This window comes from Copadichromis virginalis, linkage group LG6 (genome assembly GCF_057382275.1).
Source record: "Copadichromis virginalis isolate Kocher_CV1m ecotype Utaka linkage group LG6, C_Virginalis_male_GT1.1, whole genome shotgun sequence".
NCBI lineage: Eukaryota > Metazoa > Chordata > Actinopteri > Cichliformes > Cichlidae > Copadichromis > Copadichromis virginalis.
The window spans coordinates 26,794,918-26,815,405 of record NC_140623.1 but is presented as its reverse complement, the minus strand read 5'-3'; the positions used below and the strand labels follow the sequence as shown (position 1 = coordinate 26,815,405).

At 41.2% G+C, this 20,488-nt stretch overlaps 2 protein-coding genes across 2 annotated transcripts; one reads left to right on the top strand and one right to left on the bottom strand.

The window, feature by feature from the left end:
• Nucleotides 1-2,240: 2,240 nt before the first annotated feature.
• Nucleotides 2,241-18,812, top strand: LOC146707928 (uncharacterized). The gene is made up of 18 exons (XM_085460787.1): nucleotides 2,241-2,672; nucleotides 5,045-5,205; nucleotides 7,117-7,283; nucleotides 7,413-8,545; nucleotides 8,885-9,024; nucleotides 10,807-10,972; nucleotides 11,059-11,139; nucleotides 12,123-12,155; nucleotides 12,389-12,457; nucleotides 12,628-12,717; nucleotides 13,069-13,163; nucleotides 14,228-14,867; nucleotides 15,017-15,251; nucleotides 16,126-16,237; nucleotides 16,364-16,523; nucleotides 16,710-16,823; nucleotides 18,274-18,360; nucleotides 18,468-18,812. Exons 1-18 carry the CDS (start codon nucleotides 2,472-2,474, stop codon nucleotides 18,612-18,614), a joined length of 3,831 nt encoding a protein of 1,276 aa, XP_085316913.1. The 5' UTR covers nucleotides 2,241-2,471; the 3' UTR covers nucleotides 18,615-18,812.
• On the bottom strand, nucleotides 18,799-20,461 carry smdt1b (single-pass membrane protein with aspartate-rich tail 1b). Its single transcript, XM_085459551.1, has 3 exons — nucleotides 20,300-20,461; nucleotides 19,239-19,398; nucleotides 18,799-19,057 (listed from the first exon to the last, which is right to left on the bottom strand). Exons 1-2 carry the CDS (start codon nucleotides 20,459-20,461, stop codon nucleotides 19,261-19,263), a joined length of 300 nt encoding a protein of 99 aa, XP_085315677.1. The 3' UTR covers nucleotides 18,799-19,057; nucleotides 19,239-19,260.
• Nucleotides 20,462-20,488: the final 27 nt, after the last annotated feature.

The following is a 20,488-nucleotide window of genomic DNA, read 5'->3' as shown; positions in this document are numbered from 1 at the left end:
GTGGGCCTGAGCGCTTCATTCTCAACTGTCATTTTATAACAAGAGGCAGATTAAAGTGCGTTTATAAATACACAGAACCTCTGCGGACGTTTGATGAGCAGTGTGGGGATCTACAAGCAGATGGTCCGTGGCCAGGCACTGTAGGGGGAGAAAACAGTAGAGAGTGATTGTGAGCATTTAATGTTTGTCCTCAGTTTGTGTACTGTACGTCCCTGTTGAAACCAAAGGCCCCCTCTCGTGGCTTGCTCAAGCATAATAATCCCAGAAGAAAGCAGACTGAGTATTCCCGATAGAAATTAGCCAATGATGCCAGCAGCTCTCAGAGATTTGCTCACTTATAGGAGTTTGCTGCAAAAAAAATTGGCTGTGTTACTGAATTTGAATTAAATTAGTTGAGTTCATGTTCTGTATTACCTTAACTTTTTTTCTGTGGCCCATTTTGTTTAGGCTAAGGTTGTTTGAATTCAATCCATCAAATAATTTGATATCAAGAAATATTAGATACACCATTAGAGATACAGGGCTGGGCCCCTTTCTGTCTTGAGAACTGTCTTAATATGAATATCACAGCAGAAACTTGTACTCAGACCAGGCAATGTTTGAAGTATTGTGTCCATTTGCTATTCTTAGCTGACAGGAGTGGCACCCGGTGTGGTCTTATGCTGCTGTTAAGGTGTTGTGCATTTAGATATGCTCTTCTGCACAGCTTGGTTGTATTGAAAGGTTATTTGAGTTACTGTTGCCGTCCTATGAGCTCAAAGCAGTGCAGCCATTCTCCTCTGACCTCTGGCATCAACAAGACATTTTTATCCATAGAACTGTTGCATTTTCATATATTTATTTGTTATGACTCAGGGAAAACATTTTCTTCTGCTTTTCCAATTCAGGGTTGTTGGGGACCAAGAGAGTACCCTGCAGAGAACCCACACAGACACAGGGAGAACAACAACCTTCTTGCTACAAAGCTGCTATGGCCTCCATCACTACAACTTTACAGACATTTAACACCCATATGAGCATCAGCGAGTAACACCACTAAGTGTTGCTAGATTAAAGTTTCTGTACTGTGATTACCCTGGTATCAAGCCAATACTAATAACACAAATGACTTATGGTGTTTATTTGCAGCCCCCATATTGTGTAGGTGCAGGAAAATGGCCTCAGACTCATCACTGAAATTTACTAAACTCTCTTAAATACTTGATAATCTAAATGTGAGTGGACTGCATGTAAAAAATTACAAATCTGCAAACATTTTTACTCGATTGGCAGGCTTTAGGCAGAAAAATGAGAGGCCCTACAGTGTAAAACTGTGTGTTTGTTTTACTTTAATATAAAGACAGGAAATTGCAATCAACCAGCAGACAAACCCTTATGCGGAACTGCTGGTGTTCCCACTTGGTTACTTATGTCCCAGTGTTACCAGTCTTTTTGCCAAGCTAAGCTATTAAGGTGCTTGATGTAGTTTCAGAGGTTTCAGCACCTGGCTTAAAGAACAAATATCCCAAAAAACGATTATTTGAAAGTTTTCGATGTTTAGTGTTTGTGGTGAATACACATGAATAAGACAAAGGTCGAGGACATACATCCACAATTTAATTTTTCCCTAATCTTAAGAACAACATCAGTTTCTGTGTTTACTTTCTTGCACCCAGTGAAAATTATTATTTAAGATACAGTATGATTTGGTCATGTGTATCATGTTATGTTGGTTGTACTCTCTGTCCAGTTATCTCTTTCCTTTGAGGCTTCAGGGTGAGGGCAACCATCTGTGCAGCAGCACATCATCAGCCATAAGACATCTGTTAAGAGGAGTTAGTGCTCAGTTTCATTTTCTAAAGGTGATGATACCTGATAGGACACAATTGCCATATTGGGGCCCTGTGAGAACCAATGAAAGTTTGCTTTCTGACAAAAGACCACAGTCTTTAACTCCTGCATGGTAGCACGAGATCATTTCCATTCTGATGTCAAGTTTTGCTGGAGGATTCTTTTTTGGATATAACCTCTGTAAACCATTGGATTATGTCACCAAGGTAAACAATTTTTTATTTTCCATTAGAGATTTACAAACCATTAATATATACTTCACAGACATATACTAGGGGGTTTCTTTTACAAGCAGGTGAGCAGGTGTAAAGGTATACAAGCAGTAGTGGTGTGTATTTCACTTTAGTTCAGCATTACATACACAACACTGTAAGTGCTATGACTCAATGAGATCAATTTATAGCAACAGAGTAGCTGTTTTTTAAGAATCATGCTTCAGCTTATAAGCAATTCAGATATAAAAAGCTAGAGAATTAACCTTTAATCTCCTAAAGTCTGCTTAATTAGTATAATAAGTATTCAATTGTTTTGATTGTGTTTATGCTAATGAACTCCCACCAAGATCCCACCAAGAGCCTCCTGGGAAATAACAGCACTCCAGGTGCAATGAAACCAGTCAATCAAATGGAGTTAGAGCAGTAATGTGTCTGGAAATGTGCACCCTAAGCTTCGGAGGACAGGACAGGACCATGTCGCCCCCTGCTGAAGACTGTTACTGTTGCCAGTTCCAGCCCAACACCTTTGACCCCTCCCGCTGTAGCTCCTGCCTGCGGCCAGATCACATGCACGTCAGCGGCGCTCCTGCAGCAGATGCTGCACAACAGGATACTCTGCAGGAGCTGGTATGTAGCTACATCAGCTACTGTGCTTTCTGTGTAGCCACCTGGGTATGTACAAAGTCTTTAAATTAAAGATAAAGCATCGTTCAGCTGATCATATAACTGATCACAAGGCCACTTACAAGTTTTTAAACCTAGAAGAGGGATTTGAGCATTTCCCAGGTCTTTTTGACCAGATCCCAAAAAACCAAATGTGGAGCAAGGGTCATGTTTGTGTTGCTAAAGATACTAAAGAATGGAAACTAAAGGTTTTTATGGTCTCACAAAAAACCTTTAGTTTATTTTATTGCCTGTTTTATTTTCTCTTTTTAAATCTTTTTATGACTTGTAATCTTATGTGCAGCACTTTGTGATTCTGTCTTGAAAGGTGCTATATAAATAAAAACGTATTTATTTATTATTATTATTAATACCCTTTATTACAGTGACCTAAAACTTGTAAGTCTTACTTTAGCTACTATCTGTCTGGTAATCCTCTGCTTCATTAAGGATGCATACATATATTGCCAGAGGTTTCTTCTTGTCAAAAGGGAGTTTTTCTTTTCCACTGTTGCCAAGTACTTGCTCAAAGGGGGTCGTTTGATTGTTGGGGTTTTCTCTGTGTTTTTCTAGAGTCTTTAATTTAATTTGATTTCATTTGATTTGGCACCATATAAATAAAATTGAATAAAATTGAAATTGCTTTGACTTGAACAGATGGTCAGGATCTCTGTGCTAAGCAGAGTCAAAGGTTGGAGGCAGATCGTTTGTTATGGTGAAGCAGCCAAAGAAAGAATTTTGATAAAACTTTAAACAATTTATTCACAAATTTGAAAATGATGAAGCTATGAATTCTTATATCCAAAAGATAAAAGGTCAAGTTTGGATTAACACAGATTTAAAGAAGAACTTTCTGATTAGCACAGATATACCGCCTTACCCTTATGGTCTCTGACTGGAAGCCCTCATTGAGGTGATGAAAATTGTAGATCCATTCTTTTGTGATTTATTCAGTCCAACAGCTCAAAAACAATTCACAAGCGCAACATAATTTTGGTTTGTTTCCTAGGTAACCAGCCCATATTTATAATTCATACGATGGGTGCAAAACAGGGTCAACATTGCACAGTTCTATATATTTGTGTACCAAAGGTTCAGGTTGACTACCCAGATGCTCAGATTCTTTGCTTATACGACAGTTTTATAAACATTTAAAATCAAATAAAATGACAATTTACAAGAATGATGTCAGCCTGTAATACAATTACCAAGTGATAAAATTGTGGAGGTGGGAGAAGGATGGTGGCATTTGATTCTGTATCATTAATTAATGAAAGCTCATTACCATCCTTAGGGAATAGGTTGTAATCTGATACGCCCATATTACACATGCAGGCACATATCCTCGTGCAACACCGGCCCACTTAACTTATTATTCAGAGCAATGTCATTGTGAAACTTATGTTAGTCAACATCATGACTCGAATGTAGATTTTATTTTCAAGTGAAAACAGAGTAAAACAAATGCATTTTATTTAGTCCTGCATCCAGGAAGCATCAGGAGCTAAAATGAGAAGAAAAAGTTTTGTGTTAATGAGAAGCTGACCAGAAGGAGAGATCAAGATAATGATAAGAAAGACAGTAAGTGGGCAGTTCTGGTGATGTAAAAGCACTGGAGCAATGAAATAATGATGAGCATGACCAGAGACTAGCTTGAGTTACGTCCTGTGCAGGCTAGATGTGTTGGCTTAGCTGGAACGACTGGAGAAGCTAAGACAGAAGTGGCTACACAGCTTTGACAGCAGATTTGCCTGAAGGTCAGTGATCAGTGACAGTAAGTGGAATTTGTGTTAATGCTCAGACTCAGCAAGTTAGTTTGTTTTTTACTTTTGTATAAAAATTCAGTTTGTTTTGCTGTGACTTGTTTGATTTTTAAAGTGAGTAGACACATGCCATCACATAGTTGCTGTATGAAGCTTTTAGTGGGTCATAATTAGATATAAGCATTGGCTGGTTTATTGTAAATCCAAATAACTGAGAAACCTGCACTTTTAGGAGGTTAAATATTTTTTAAGCATTGCAGAATAATTCAAATTAGACAAGGCTGCAGTCACTATGCCAAACTGACAATTTTGGTTCCCATAAATTTGTTGAATTCTGTCGTTTTTTTGGTTTTAAATTGGTTGAGTTATCCAAGTTAGGACTGCTAAACATGTTATTACTGAACTGTTATAAAAAAAAAGCAGACATTATTTCGACACTTTTACTTTGAGTTGAAATAGTTTTCAAAAATAGAGACAAAACATTCTGATTGACAGCATTTTTCTTAGTTTAAATATCTAATTGTCACTATTAATCCAAATGCTTAAGATATGTTTCTGCTCCCCACAAACCAGGATACAGATGATGATGATGACGACACATGTGCCCTGTCTGAGGTGACCACAAGTGCCAGTAGTGATGATGTCAGAGGCGGTTGGACCTACGAGTGGAGTCTAGAGCACAGTCTGAATCCTGAGTGGGAACTTAATATCGGTGATACTGACATACAATCCAGGTGAGTGTATCCAGTGTCCCGTTTTTAAGAAACCACTTTTTTACCAAGAACCTGCCTGTACTATATACACTGAGTTAGTGAACGAGTATCACTGACTGGCCAGCTCAATAACATCCATTAGCTCAATCATGGAGTTGTGATCATAAATTTATGTACACTCATCATGGGTGTGAATGTCATGGTAATTCTGGGGTATTAATAATGTGAACTGTAATGTCCACTGTATAGATTTTTAAAAACAAGAGCTGGGTGCACAAGTTTTAATGTATTTTGGATTTTCTTAAATCCACACAGGGTCAAAAGTATACCCTCATTAATATTTGGTTAAATGTCCCTTAAAAAGTTGCACCTCAACCAAACTGTTTTGGTCGTTTCTGGCATAATTCTGGATACATATTTGATCACTTTTTATGGCAGTATTGGTAGAGTTCATTTACATTTGTGGTTTTCCTTACACAACTGTGGCTTCAGTCCTCAATAGGGTTGATGTCGGGGCTTTGAGACGACCATTCACAAAGCTTAATGTTAAGCGTGCTTTATCCATTCCAAACCCGTTTTGATGTGTGTTTGGGGTCATTGTCATGTTGGAACACTCAATTGCATCCCAGGATCAAGCCTCAAGACGTCGATGTGAGATGAAGTTGATGAATTTGGAGGAAGAATTTGGTCCTCCTTTTTTTTATTCACCATTTTTGTACAACGTCCCAGTACCACTGGCAGCAAACCACAAACCTCACTTGATCCCTAGCTTCCAGAGTCTAAAGTGCCGATAGTTAAAAAAAAACAACATATATAGTTCTTGATATTTTAAATGTTCTTGCTTTGGTGAGCTCTAAACTTTTGAGGAAAAGGTTTAGACTAAGTGGGGCTTTCAGGAGGAAGAGGACCTGATTGACTGCTGATGGTGCTGGATGTTGTGGTGCCACAATAATGATAACTGATCTGTTTATTGATAGTGCAGACACAGTGAGCTTCTCTATCTGGAAATTCAGCATAGAAAGGGGTGCATAATTATCAACATAAAATGTAATAATTACATCAGTGTTTTATACACTTCATCTGTGTGGACAAAAATCTGCTCTCATCATATTTCCATAATAACTACCGTAGCACTCGGGGCTTCTGTTCAAATCACTGAATATGCACTGTTCTCTCACAGTGTAGTGATCTCAGAGAGTCTCTAACTATAACTCAGGCTCTATATTCGGTACACTGAGTCTTTTCCTCTTATCACAGCTGCAGCAGCACCGGTGAGTCTCTACACACTCCTCTAGCATTTTATATTTATTTGAAAAATCTGTTGAAACTTGAAGATGGTCTTAAGAATACATCTGCTTTTATAAATGGCATACTAAGAAGGAGTAATGATATATAAATGATGAATTAAGTACATGATAACACCTAACTAATACATTAATAATGCCAATAATTAAGTTGATTAAGCTAATAATTAAATTAATCTGTAACTTAATTGACGTATGAAAAAAATCAATGCTGTTTATAGAAATATATATTTTATATATAACCTACTGACGGTGCTAATCCATAAAATGAATACGTGATCAGTCTTAATCCTTCTGACCTGTAAGCCCGACCTCCAAAATTCTTGTACGTAAAATTAAATACCATGTGAGCAGGGGCTGTTTTGATGGTTTCCTCTGCTGATCATAATTAAGTTCTGAGTTCCTCTGAAAGTTCCTGTATGGAAAAAGAAGATTAACATTATTTTCCTTCTTTGTTTAATGCCAAGAGTTTAACGAAAGACAAAGCTGATGGAAATCTTAGACTGACAGCACAGCAGATGTGTAAAGATGTTCTTGAAGCACTTCTTCACTAACTTGAGCAAACACTTTAGATGCATTCAAATAACAATTTATCGCCCATCGACTGATTGTCTGCTACCTCTCCCAGCTCTCCAAATCAGTTGGATTCTTCAGAGAGGGGCCGATCCCCCAGCTTGGAGCGGTACTGTGTGGCTCAAAGAGAAATGACACGGCTGGACTCCTCTCCCCCACAAGGCACTGAAAGCTCCTGGATGGATGAGAGGAGAGGGAGAAACAGGTCCCGCCATGCGTCAGGTCAGTCACAGGCATGCATCCCAGTTAGAACTAAACTCCATCATGAGCATTTTACAGAAAGATAATCCTCTCTGATAAGCTATTTACATTTACATTAAGGCAATGATCACAGATTTGTTTGATTTTCAGAGTCCTGGGGAGACAGGGGACAAGAGAGCGGTTACTTCTCTCCCGACAGAAGAGGTGATGGTGAGCAGCAGATTGAGGAGGACAAAAAACGTCAGTTTCGTTACTACGAGCGGGGGCATCCCCTTCCAAGCAACTATGTTCCCGAGCCCAAGGCCTGTGTCCCTTACAGGAACGTCAACCTGGGAGTGCCTTCCCAGCGAAGAAATCATGAGACGTATATGCAGGAAACTTGGAGAAGTGAATCCCCGCAGAGATACACATACCACTCAAACTTTAGACGAGGAGATTCCCTGACAAATTCTCCGACACGTCACAGCTCTATGAGTCCAGAACGCTACAAGCTCACCGAATCGCCTGTGGGAGCTCAGAGAGGGAGCTCCCTCTGTAGGAGTCAGACTCGGTCTCATACTTCATCTCACAGCTCTCCACAGCTTCCATCATATGGTCCTTCTTGCCATACATCAGGCTGGTCCAGTCCATCCTGCCGGAAGTTGTCCAATGCCTCTCGCACCGCGTCTCCCTCCAGGGCCACACCATCTCACAGGCGTGCAGGCTCTTTGCTCTCACAGAATGGTGAATATGATGCTATAAAGGGATATAGTCGAGAGTCAGGAAGTCCATCACAAGCTTCGAACAGGCACAGTTTAGACTCTGAGAAGCTGTACAGAAATCTCGAGTCTATCTCCCGTCGTGGCTCGTCGGCTCTTCAGCAAAATTCATATGAGCTATCCCAACCATCCCCACGAATCAGAACAGCTGTCAACAGCTCGACCAACACTCGAACTCGGAACAGTCGTGACGTTTCACCAGCCAGGAACGGCTACGGCACCAGCCACTCCCCACAAAGAGAACCCTGCTCCAGAGACAGCAGGCTGAGTCCACAAAACTCATGGCAGGGGTCCGCACACTCTTTACTCAGCATCCCGGCCTCACCTGGATCCTCGTCATCGAGGCGGGGCACAGTCTCGCAAGTCTTTGGTGGATCACTGTCACAAGCTACAATTACAGGAACAGATGAAGCCGATGAAGGAAAAAACAAAGTCATAGGTGACCGAAGCAGGAGCGCCATTAGACGAGGCATGGACACCCTGCTGATCTCTGAACCCAAAAAGGCTGCTGTAGATGCTGAGGAGGTAAATAAGTCGTGTGAGCAGGAATTTGGCTGATTGTCAACCTTGAGTTGTTAGCCAATGAACATACTGTGGATAATGCTCCTTTCTGGCACTTAGAATGACTAAACCTATGAAAAAAGACTTAATCTTTAATTCACAACTAGCAACTGACACAATAAACTCATTAGGAAGTGTTTAAAGTGGTAAAGTAAATATTCCATTATGCCATATTAATGAAATGAAGATTTAAGGCACTCCTGCACTTGCTTCAGTTTTTAGAATTATCTATTTGTTTAACAAACACTATATAAAAATCAGTCTTGCCACATGCTAACATGCTAAATCTTTTCTAAATCTAAGGTGGGGATGACCATAGATGATTACATAGTGCTGGCTGATATTCCCAAGATCCAAGTGGAATCAGAAGAAGAGTTTCCAGGGCTGAGGTTGAGGAACCAGAGTCCCAGTCCATGCAGGGACCAGAGACTCAGGACATACAGGTTGGTGATGTGGCATTGTCTCACTGCTAGTTTTGAGCACTTGCATCTGTTTAAACACCTAACTGGGCCTTACCTAAATGCCAACCGAAATGTGGTTGGACACAGAAATATTCAGCTCATCCAAGACTGACAGAGGTTCTGAGATGCACACGCTAGCCAAAATAGGCTTTAGCAGTTATAGTTGAAGTTTTCTTACCACATTTTAAACCTTATAAATCTTCAGTTGTAATGTTGCAGGAACCAAAATCAACATTAACAGCACTTCATATTGCCTTTCACTACTTAACTGCTACAAAAGAAACTAGTGGATAAAAGTGTTTTGTAGTCAGTGACTGCCTGAATTATCTCCTCTGAGATGCTCTGGTAGGTCTTCAGGGCAGCCACATGCTTTCAGTCTTCAGTTTTTGGCTTCAGTTTAAAAAAAAAAATAAATAATTAAAAGGCATGCTCTGTTAGGCTGAGATCAGCTGGCTCACTTGGCCATTGAATCTTTGCCTTGAGAAACTGAGATGTTTGTGCAGTATGTTTTGGGTCATTATCCATTTGCACCGTGAAGAGTTGGCCAATCAATTTTTCGGCATTTGGCAGAACCTGACCACAAAGTATAGCCCTGTAAATGCTCAATTCATCCTGCTACTTCTATGTAGCATAATGCGCGGCAACAGCACACAAATCCTCCTTCCGACATGCATCAAGCTGGTCCAATGCAGGCCTAGCTATAAAATCACCCAGGCTAAACTGTGCCATAACCCAAATAATCCCGGACGAGCCCCCACTTATGTTACGCCCCACTTAATGAACGGAGTGTCGACTGGAGTGAGGGGGTAACACAAAGTGAAAGGGAACACATGAACTACTGGAGAAATAGATGTCAGTATACAAGATTTATTGCCTAAAACTACTACAGTACAAAAACACAGGGAAGCTCTTTTCTTCAGGGTCTCCAAGGCCAAAACAATAAACAAAACACCCCCTTTTAGCTAGAAATCAAAACCAAGTACTCACTAACCAAAAACAAAATACAATGGCTGAGCTCCCTGTCTAACCAAACCAGGAGAAAACAGGTGAAACAAAAATGGCAGAGAACCCCTACCTGCTTCCACAATGACAAACTAATTATCACAATAAGGGCACACCTTCGCTCACAATAAAAGAAAGAAAAACCAAAGTTCACAGAGGGTAAGTTCTCACACACATACACACAAAGGCCCGCTGCCCAAAACTCTACAGCTCACAGCTCTGGCAACATGGGGAAAATGGCAGGGGGTGTGGCAGTTTAGGATGGCAGCCTATATGCCGTGGCTGACGAGCTGGAACACACCTCAGCTGCGGCTCATGAGGCAGACCTGCAACACAAGAAAAGGAGAAAAACAACTCTTCTACAGAGGGAGAGCCACTAGAGGTCAGCGACCGTAACAAGCAGTCACATCACCAGTAAACACCAGTGACCTTATTCCATTGCACTCTCTGATAATTGTATAAAAATGGCTGTAATCCATAAACAGTTAGTGCAATACTTTGGTTCAGTTGCTTCACTTAGTGTTTAAAGTCTGGACTTGTGCACTACAATCTGCTGTGATCTGTGCGTCACTCCTTCACTAGCTGGAAAATTAGTGGGCAGAAAACTCTTTGAAGATATGTATTTATCTGATGTGGTAACTGATAGCATTAATTTATGGCCTGAGAAAATAAACATGCTTTTGAACCTTTTGCAGAGGTCTGCAAAAGTTCACTTTCAAAACATATTTCCTCTTTTCATTTCCTCTACACATTAACTTTAAGGTATCAAGATGAAATAGACAGATCGAGCCAGTTCTACAGTTCAAGGCTGGAGTCAGATGAGAGGGGGAGAGGCAGAGAGAGAGGGAGAGACAGACGGGAGAAATGTCGAGACTCTGAGAACGGACGATCGTCTCGGAGACGATCGGCAGCATCTCTTCATACACAGGTAAGATGCAGTCACTGCAGGCATGTTTATCACAAACAGCTGTGTTTAAAAAGGCAAGAACGTCCTGTCTGTTTAATCCATCAAAGACCTCAGAGAGCCAGAGTGGAAAACACAGATCCTCCAAGGTGAATGAGCGACCGGCTCCTCCTGAACGTCTGCAGACACAGGTGAGCACTGTCCAATCCAATCCAATCCAATTTTATTTATAAAGCACTTTAAAATACCCAGCACAGGAACAAAGTGCTGTACAGAAAATAAGTTAAAACAATAGAATAACAAAAAACAGCAAATTAAATAAATAAAACACATAAGACATAAAATTAAAACAGCCCTATGTTAAAGCAAAAACAAGATAAAACAGCATCGAATCACCTAAAAACAACTAACTCATGACTTCCTGCGTCTGTATATATCACACGAGCATTTGGAGGAAAATAGGTCATTCATGTATTTCAGCCCCTCGCAGAGACACACACTCGCAGGCAGAAGTCATTACCTAGCACTCTGTGTTTTAGGGCAGCATGTTCATTCGATTTATCATCTTTATTAATAGGTTCCAGGACGGTTTCAGTTAACTGTTTCCTGTATTTGCAGTGTTGTGCTGTCATGACTAAAACAGCTGAGTCACTGTACACTGATGGATGACCACGAAATGAAACGTTCAACAATGTTTCTGTTTCACTGTTGAAAACTTTTTTTAGTAGTTCACACAGCATTTCCATATGTAGGCACCTCTGTATGTGTGAAACTTTTATGACATCCTCTTTACATATCACATCGGGCACTTCTTCCAACCTAATTCCTCTATTTCTCCTCCTCTTCATATTACGATAACAACGGATCACATTCGTCATACACGGTGAGTATTTTTCAGTTGGTACTATCGTTCTAATAATGTACCGTCGGTTCCCCTTTCCCTTCCTTTCTCCCTCTGACAGTTTGATGGTTCACAGAAACAGTTGTATTTTTCTCTATCTGCACCTCGCCACATGCGTCGATCTGTATTAGTTATCTCAAGAGTGCAGTCGTCTGTTTCCGACAGTTTCCGCTTCCTCTAGTTTCACAATGAAGTGTGAGAGATAAACCACAAAGAGAGCTCTTTCATTCTGTTTGCTCGTATCGCTTTAATTGCAGATGTTGTTTCTCAAAGGGGTGGATGTCCAGACTGGATGAACATGGCAAGGTAAAGGTATTCTTTTGAAAAACGTATTATATTTAACTAAGATGCTGATTCTAGCTTTAACCACATCCTCATAAAACCTGCCAGACAGGCTCAAAACACCACCAACGTGACTCATCATCGTGAAACATCTTGAAAAGAGTCTACATACTGTAGAAATGAATGCCAACGAATGGGTTTGATGGTCATGGCACCAGTTAGTTCATCCTTGTCCATGTTTACTGTGCTTTCCGCAGTGGAGGAAACACTGGTTTGTTCTCGGTGACACCTCGCTGAGATACTACAGAGACTCAGAGGCTAAGGAGGTATGACACTAAAGCAGTTTCTGGTGTGCTGTTTTTGCACAATCAGGAAGACTTTATGAAGTTTGTTTTTTGATACCAGTAGGTCAGTTTCCTGAAAAATTAATTGTTTGGGGGAGAACTGTGACCTTATTTGACTCAGCTAAAGTTATGCTGCTCTTGTCGTGCTGCAGTCAGATGACCTGGATGGAGAGATCGACCTGACGTCCTGCGTGAATGTGTCAGATTGTGATGTGGACAAGAACTACGGACTCCAAATACAAGTATGTATTTACAGCACTTTTGTTTTTTCTATATAAATAAAATTGAATTCAATTTCAATTATTAATGGTGTTGCTCAGTAGACGAAAACACTGTCAATTAATGTCTGTGAAGGTTCTCAGTCATCCAGGTCAATTAATCGCACCTCCACCCCCCCAACTCCCAGTTTCACAGCCAGACAAAAAGATGTTTGGCTGCTCCCTGTTTAACGCGTATATGTGTATGTGTGTGTGTGTGCGTGCGTGCGTGCGTGCGTGCGTGTGTGTGTGTGTGTGTGTGTGTGTGTGTGTGTGTGTGTGTGTGTGTGTGTGTGTGTGTGTGCGCGTGCGATTGTGTCTCTTGATCTGCCCCAGACAAAAGGAGCAGTGTTCACTCTCTCTGCTGTGACATCCAGAATTCGGAAAAATTGGTTGAAGTTACTGAAGCAGGCGATCCAGAACAACACACAGTGAGTCTGGCACTATGGTGGGAGACAGTGAGACAGAAAGTGTTCAGATCCTTTAATGGGGACTTAAGGAACACATGAAAGTGTAAACATATTGTAATAATATTCAGAAAATAAATAATATCTGCAAAATGTACCCAAATTCTTAGTGCACATAGAATATGTGATCAGTGTGTTTCGCTTTTACATATTACATTGTTTTATTACTATTATTAATGCATTAGGCTTAATGCAGCAGACTGTGACTGTTGTAGCTGCTGGAACTGGAGTTCATTTCAAGAACCATATACACTATTTATTACATACATACACTATTTAGTCATTTCATTTAACTTAGAACCTGATGCGTGTAAAGCAGTCTGGCTGGATTGTTTGATGTACGTCATTTCCCTGATTTGTCTCTCTTCACTGAAACTGTCAAATAAAGGCGATTCTGGGTCGAGGTGGGTGCAAGCCGATGAGGCAGGTTACAGTCTGGACAGGTAGTTTGTCGCAGGGCTAACACGGAGAGGCAGACAACTATTCATGCTCACACTCACACGTACAGCCAATTTAGAATCACCAGTTAACTTAATCTCTCTGGATTGTGGGAGGAAGCTGGATTACCCACACATGCACAAGAAGAACATGAAAATTCCTTACAAAAGGCCCAGCCAGTCAAAAGAACCCCTTCTTGCTGTGAGGCATCATTGCAAAAGTTCTTTCTACTTTCTTATTTTTATAGTTTTATATTATTATTTTTTTTCATAGAATTAACTAGCCCTGTACCTGCGCACTTCATAGACTTTGTGCATTTCATTACCAAAGCAGTAAATGATCTTAAATTAAATTAAAATTACTGGTATCTCTTGATCTTAATTAGTGGCAGACAGAACAGAAACACCGTACATGGTGAATACTTGATGTTTATCATAGTGCTAAAATCCTCAGTCTCCAAAAACAAGATCTGAACATTTCTGTGGAGCACGGCTATGATTGGGTGGTCTGCCTGCAGCGGACCTTGTCTCTCTTATCTTTCTTTGAATGTGTAACTCTACTCTCCTGTATTTCCCTCATTCGGACCTCAGCCAATCAGACATCGGCAGCGAGAAAGAGAACCCCCTCTCCCGGAGACCGTCACCATGCCAACCCCCTGCTCAGTTCACCTGCAAGGATTCGGGCTATGAACCTGCCACTTGCACCTCCACCACTAGAGCTGCAAACTCCTACCAGACCGAAATCCACCACCAAGCAGCAGACAGAGATCTGGGTGCGGACTTATCGCTAGCCAGTCAGAGAGAGGAAGGGGAGTGCTGGGACCGCGAGCAGGCAAAACGACTGGAGGAGAGGAACAAGTGGTTTGAGGAGGGGCTCCCCGTCAATGAGATGGGCAGCAGGTGGGAGTCCATGGAGCTGAAAAAGGGGAGTGTACCTGTGCCTGTTATTGAAACTATGGACTCTGAAGTTAACAGGAAGTGGGTAGAATTTGAGACAATGTCATTTCAGGACATGAGCTCACAGTCTCTCATAGGCACCCAGGCTTATCAGTCAAGCACCGCACAGGCATCTGCATCTCTACTTACTCCCCAGAGAGATCACTCACCACCTCAAGAGGTCAACCAGTCTGTCACCGGGTCACAAACTGATACATCAAACATGAAGGAGGCTCCTCCATCCATAAATGGCGCCCAGATCACAATGAATACAGCTGAAGCACTGCAAAAAGAGGTAGGAGAGAACTTTCAATTTAAAAAAAGCGATGCACAGAATCAGGGCAAGAAAATTATACTATTATCCAACAGGGATCGGGATTTCAGTCTTTTTTTTCACCTCCTCCCTCTCTACCCTTACACATTTTCTATAAAACAATCTTCCAGGCTGTTTTTCTTCGAAAGCAGGTGGAGAGCATTAAGAGGGAGCGTGCGGCCATGGGTATAGAGGTGGAGAGTCCCTGTGGCACTGGGGCACCTTGTAGGGCCAGACTGGAGGCCATGGAAGTAGCACACAGGAAAGCACTGCAGGAGCTGCAGGAGAAGCATGCCAAGGAGATAAAAAAGCTAGAAGAGGAAAAAGACAGGATGCTACAGGAGGAGAGCCAAGCAGCTGCTAAAGGTGAGTCACGGAGTATCAACAGTAACAGCAGCTTCAGCTAAACATGAGGATTTGCTTTTTGCTCTCTGCAGGGTGCAGTATTTATTTTAACTAAAATAAATAATTATGAATCTTAGCCCTTGGTCCCTTACATGCATGTTACACAGTCATATCATTTATCAAGATTGAATTCCTTCAGTCCTAAACATCACAATAGTAGAGTAGATACTAGACTCCAATTTACTTTGAAAGTTAATCTTTTGAAAATAAAGATCTTGCTTTAGGTATGAGGGACCATTAATTTATGACCGTAAGGCAGTATGCAACTATCCATCCACTCTCTTAGCCAGTTAATCCAGTGAGGGTGTTTTCTACGAATTCCCTCTTACGGCTCAGACTAAATCCTGGAAAAGATTAAAGTTGTGCACAAATCATTTCAGCCATTATTAGACCTACCGAGGATGACAGTGTGAAACGACTGCACTGAAATGACTCTTCTTTATTCGTCATCTAAGTGAAGAAATTGATTAATTCATTCTTTCATCTAAATTTTAACTTTTTAGGGACCTGCACTAAAACGTATTTCATGCCCAAAAAGGCATTTATTGATTTGCAATTCAGTAAAATTAACATTTCTTGACTGATACATGAGAGTCAAGAAATCATCAGCTCACACATATGAGAAACCTATTAATACCAAGTGTGTACACAAAAAAGGAACTGGACTTGGAGTCATAGTGCAACAAAACAGTGGTGCAAAAATAGAATATATGGTATTTACTGTATACAGTACTACCTACTGATGCTGCTGTCACCTGCAAGCCTATTTTTGGTGTTCTTGTTTTAAGGTTGTTTACCAAATGCATTAACTAGCTAACTTACTGTTCATCAAAAGCTATGGAGGCACTGAGAGCAGCTCACAGAGAGGAGCTGGAGAGACAAGTGGAGAAGGCCAGGAAGTCGTTCGCAGGAGCGGCACATGTGGATTCATCGTGCCGAGGGCAGGCGTAAGTGTACCATAGCCCTCCTCGCTGCAGGCTGAAGATGTTCTACACTTGACCACACGCCTGTTGTGATGCATTATAATTAAGACCTCACAAAAACCTCACAACTCGTGTGTTTGTGCATGCCAGGCTCCAGGCGGATGTCTTGCACTCTGAGTTAGATGTGCTGTCAGAGCGTTACTCTCAGAAGTGCCTGGAGCTGGACCGCGCTGAACACAGCAGTAAGAGCCGAGAGACAGAGCTCGGACGCAAGGAGAAGGAGCTGGAGCAGCTCAGAAGAGAGAACCAGGTTTCTGCACAGCCTTTGTTTGCAAATGAATTTGAATACAGAACAACATGATGTGTTAGAAAGTGAAACGATGACCTTCACATCCTCTTTATTTTATTCTTATACGTTTACATATTGAGGAAACATAATAAAGAAGCACATACATTGTAATACTTCTTATTTCTGAGCTACACATCTCTGTTACAGGATCTCAAGGCCAAACTGGCAGAAGAGATCAGCCGTATGCGGTATTTCATCACAGGTCAGAGGTCGGATGTGGTATCCCTTTGCAACACTGAGTGCGCTGCATCAGAATTAGAGGTATTGATTAGAGTTTCTTATATGAAAAGAGATAAGCTGAAAAATATATTTGCCCACGCTCAAACCAACTTTATTTATAGCTGTGTGGAAATATTAAAGGTCAAATGTTGACGTCACTGTCATCACTGGGAACCTCACAACAGCATCTGATCTATGTCTGTGGGATTTTGAACCCACTCCATAAAAACAAATGGATCAAAGTGTTTTCTTTTGCCTTGTATCCTGATTTAATGACCCCCTGTGGCGACTGTCACCTGTTTCTTGGCCTCATTTTTGTTGAGCATTCAGCTGCAGTACATATCGCCACCTACAGGCTGAAATAAAGTACATCATCATCCTGCGCATCTCTGGTGAATCAATCGACTGGTGAATCTAAGCACATCTAGGATGCATTTGAATCATTTCTTTTCCTCAGGTTCCTGCCTGTCAAATGTTTTCCATTTTTATTACACTGTAAAGTGATAATTAAAATTCTGATGGAGATTCTTTATTATTCTCTACAAAATAATAAAGAACTCTTGATACATGGCAGGATGGATCCATGTTTTCATGTTGTTCACACCAAATTCTGACCCTTCCAACCAAATGTTGCAGAAACTCATCAGACCAGGCAACGTTTTTCAAATCTTCTTTTGTCTAGTTTTAGTGAGCCCAGGCTACAATTCACACAGTGTGGTCATCTGCTGCTGTAGCCCTTCTGCTTCAAGTTTCAATATATTGTGCTTTGAGACATACCTACATACCTTGGTTGTAATGAGTGGTTATTTCAGGTGACTTTGATTCCTATGATAATAAAGCAATCTAGCATCAACAAGGCATTTTTTCCCAGAGAAATGGCACTCACTCACTGTCTGTAAATCCTACTTTCAGCTGCTTCCTTATTTACAATGAGTCACCATAGCAGGCAGCTCTGCATTTTTGATCTGGTGGGTTTTTTCGCTCTTCTCCTCTTCCCTTTTCTGGGAGGCAGTGGGGAGGTAGAGCATACAGCCCGATCCGGCGGGGAGGTGTGGGAAGCCAGATCGGGTGGCCCCCATCCGGCTCTCCTCTCTGCTATCTTATCCCTCTTGTCTTACTTCTATCACCTTTTCTATCCCTTTGAAAAAGTGAGGCTCCATAAATGTTAAAGAGGTAAGTATTATGTTTTAGTTGCATTGAATAGATAGAAGAAAATAAACTGTAGAAAACTAAAGAGAAGAAAGAAGAGAAATAACAATGTAACATAAACCAGTGGCCTCCTTGGATGAGGGTGTGTAATGATAATGGCCGAAACACCTGATGAATCCAAGGTCCACTACTGACAACGTGTCCCAAACTGGTAACGTTTCTGGGCTGCCTTTTCTCGTAACAGCCATCCCTCAAGATTTTCTCCATTTAAAGCAATGCATTATCAGGGATTGTAACATCTAGTCCTTTTACTGAATAAGAGGTTGTGTTTAATGTCTTACAGACTCTACTCAGAGCAAAAGAAAATGAAGTTCAGTATCTTAAAAAAGAAATCAGTTGTCTACAGAATGAAGTGCAATCTCTTACAAAGGTATGTTTTACAGTCTAATCTCTTTTATCACACAGAAATAATACACATTAAAAATTTAGAACAATTAAATGGCCTAACTATGCTTACCATGTCTGTCCTTATTCCAGGAGAAAGAAGTCGCTTATGAGCGTTTTAAGGAGGCATATGTAGAGCTAAGTGACACAAGGGGGCGTGGCCAGCTGGAGATGGGCTCACTCAATGAACACCTGAGACTGGCCAACGCTGCCCTTCAGGAGGGAGCAAGACAGACCTGACCTACGTGACCTACGAGGACACGCCTTAAAAAATGTACTTTGAGAAAGAAAACCAGCCAATATTTTAAAAAAGAAGAGAAGAGAAAAGAAGGGGGAAAAAAAGCAATATATGTTATCATGACCTGATAAGCCTAAAATGAGCCAGAATTAAAAATTTTGGGTGTTAAGATTAAATAACAACAAGTGTTTTCCACATAAGAGACTCTTTATTTATTAGTCACACACAAACATGCAAACAGGAGCGAGGCCAAAACTAGTATTGTGATAGCCTCGCATGATATGACATTTCTGATAAATTCTTGAAGGCAAAACAAGTTAAATATTAGAGAATAGGGAAAGGAAGAGGGTGGAGACAGAGGGGTTTATTTGGAAGACAAAGGGCCCCATCTTCCCCATCTTCCTTGTGCCGACTGGTATGCTTTCAGTCAATATTGCAAAGCACCCTGTGGATGTAAATGAAAAAAAAAACAGAACACAGTTGTCATCACTGGAAAAATGTCACAGATTACTTCCTTTGACATGCAGCTGACACACCCTTTACACAGTAGAAGACCGTGACTAAAGGTCCCAGCCTCAATGCTTAAAGATTGCATAAGGTGTGGCTAATAAGCACTTGAACTTTACCATTTACTTTTCCAGAGTTAGGTCAATCGTCGTCATCGTCGTCTTCAGGGACAAAGATGTCGTGCTCCTCCAGGAGGGCGGCAAAGTTCTTGCTGATCAGATTTCCCACATAAAGGAAAGGCACCACCACTAATGTCATGCGGATGAGACCAAATGGTGTCTGCAAAAATCAAACAATGAGAAAAGTTATGGCTAAACCAAGAGGATGCAAGAACTATTCAGATCACTAAACATAACTAGGTTTTCTGCAGGTGTTGTGGCACAGCTGGATTCAGGGGAGATTGGTTGTAACAGAGCTGACGTTTTACAAATTTCCAGGTAAAAAAAAAACAAAACTGAGGCCAAACTAGCAGGAGTGTTTCAGAATATCTGAAACACAAAATGCTTTCACTAAAAGCACAACTGATGTCACCAGGTCATTACATCCTTACACTGAAGCTCTATTCTGAGTCATGTTGACTTGGCTCCGGAAAGCATGGTCGATGGGTATCTCCATATGAATACATGTATTTGAGTTAACAGCCCTCAGACAGTCGTGAAGCAGATTCCAGCAGAGAATCATATACAAATGTCGAAGGCCCAAAAAGAGTGGACGACGTGTGTGTGGTTACAGAGCAGATCATTTTAGCCCTTGACCTCACGGCAGTTTCCGTCCATCGATCATTAAATATCAATTTCTCTTATTAACGTGTTTTTATTGCGACATTTTATTGCGACCAACTGGACATGTCCTGCCCGAACATCGACGAGTTTAGGCTTCAAGTCTATAAATTACTCGCCAACATTAGCGGCTGTCCAGCGGACGTATTTTTTAACGACACAACACTACATTTCGCCAAATAAAACGAGTCTTTGAATAATAAATGATCTTTAAATTTACTAGTGACTTATTTCCTTTAACAGCCTCTCCCTTTAACAAAACAAACGTTCATTTGCTGATTTAACAAGTCCGGTGCGTATCCTGTCTTTCTATTCGTCAAAGCTTCCGTCAAACCACCGCTGTCCCGCCCACTCGTAAACTCCGGTCGGCTACCTCTGTAAACTGAACGTTGGAAACTCACTTTTTCCGGCTTCGGTAGAATTGCTCCAGACGGCGTAGACACTGCGGTCCTGCTTTGAGTCGTCCTGGGTATATGTGAGGTCTTCAAGCCGGTATTACGGGTCATTATCCCCATATTTCTGGAGGAAAGTCGCAGCGGGAGCCGCAACATACTCGCCGCCATTTTTCCTGTATTTGTGACGGTAATGGG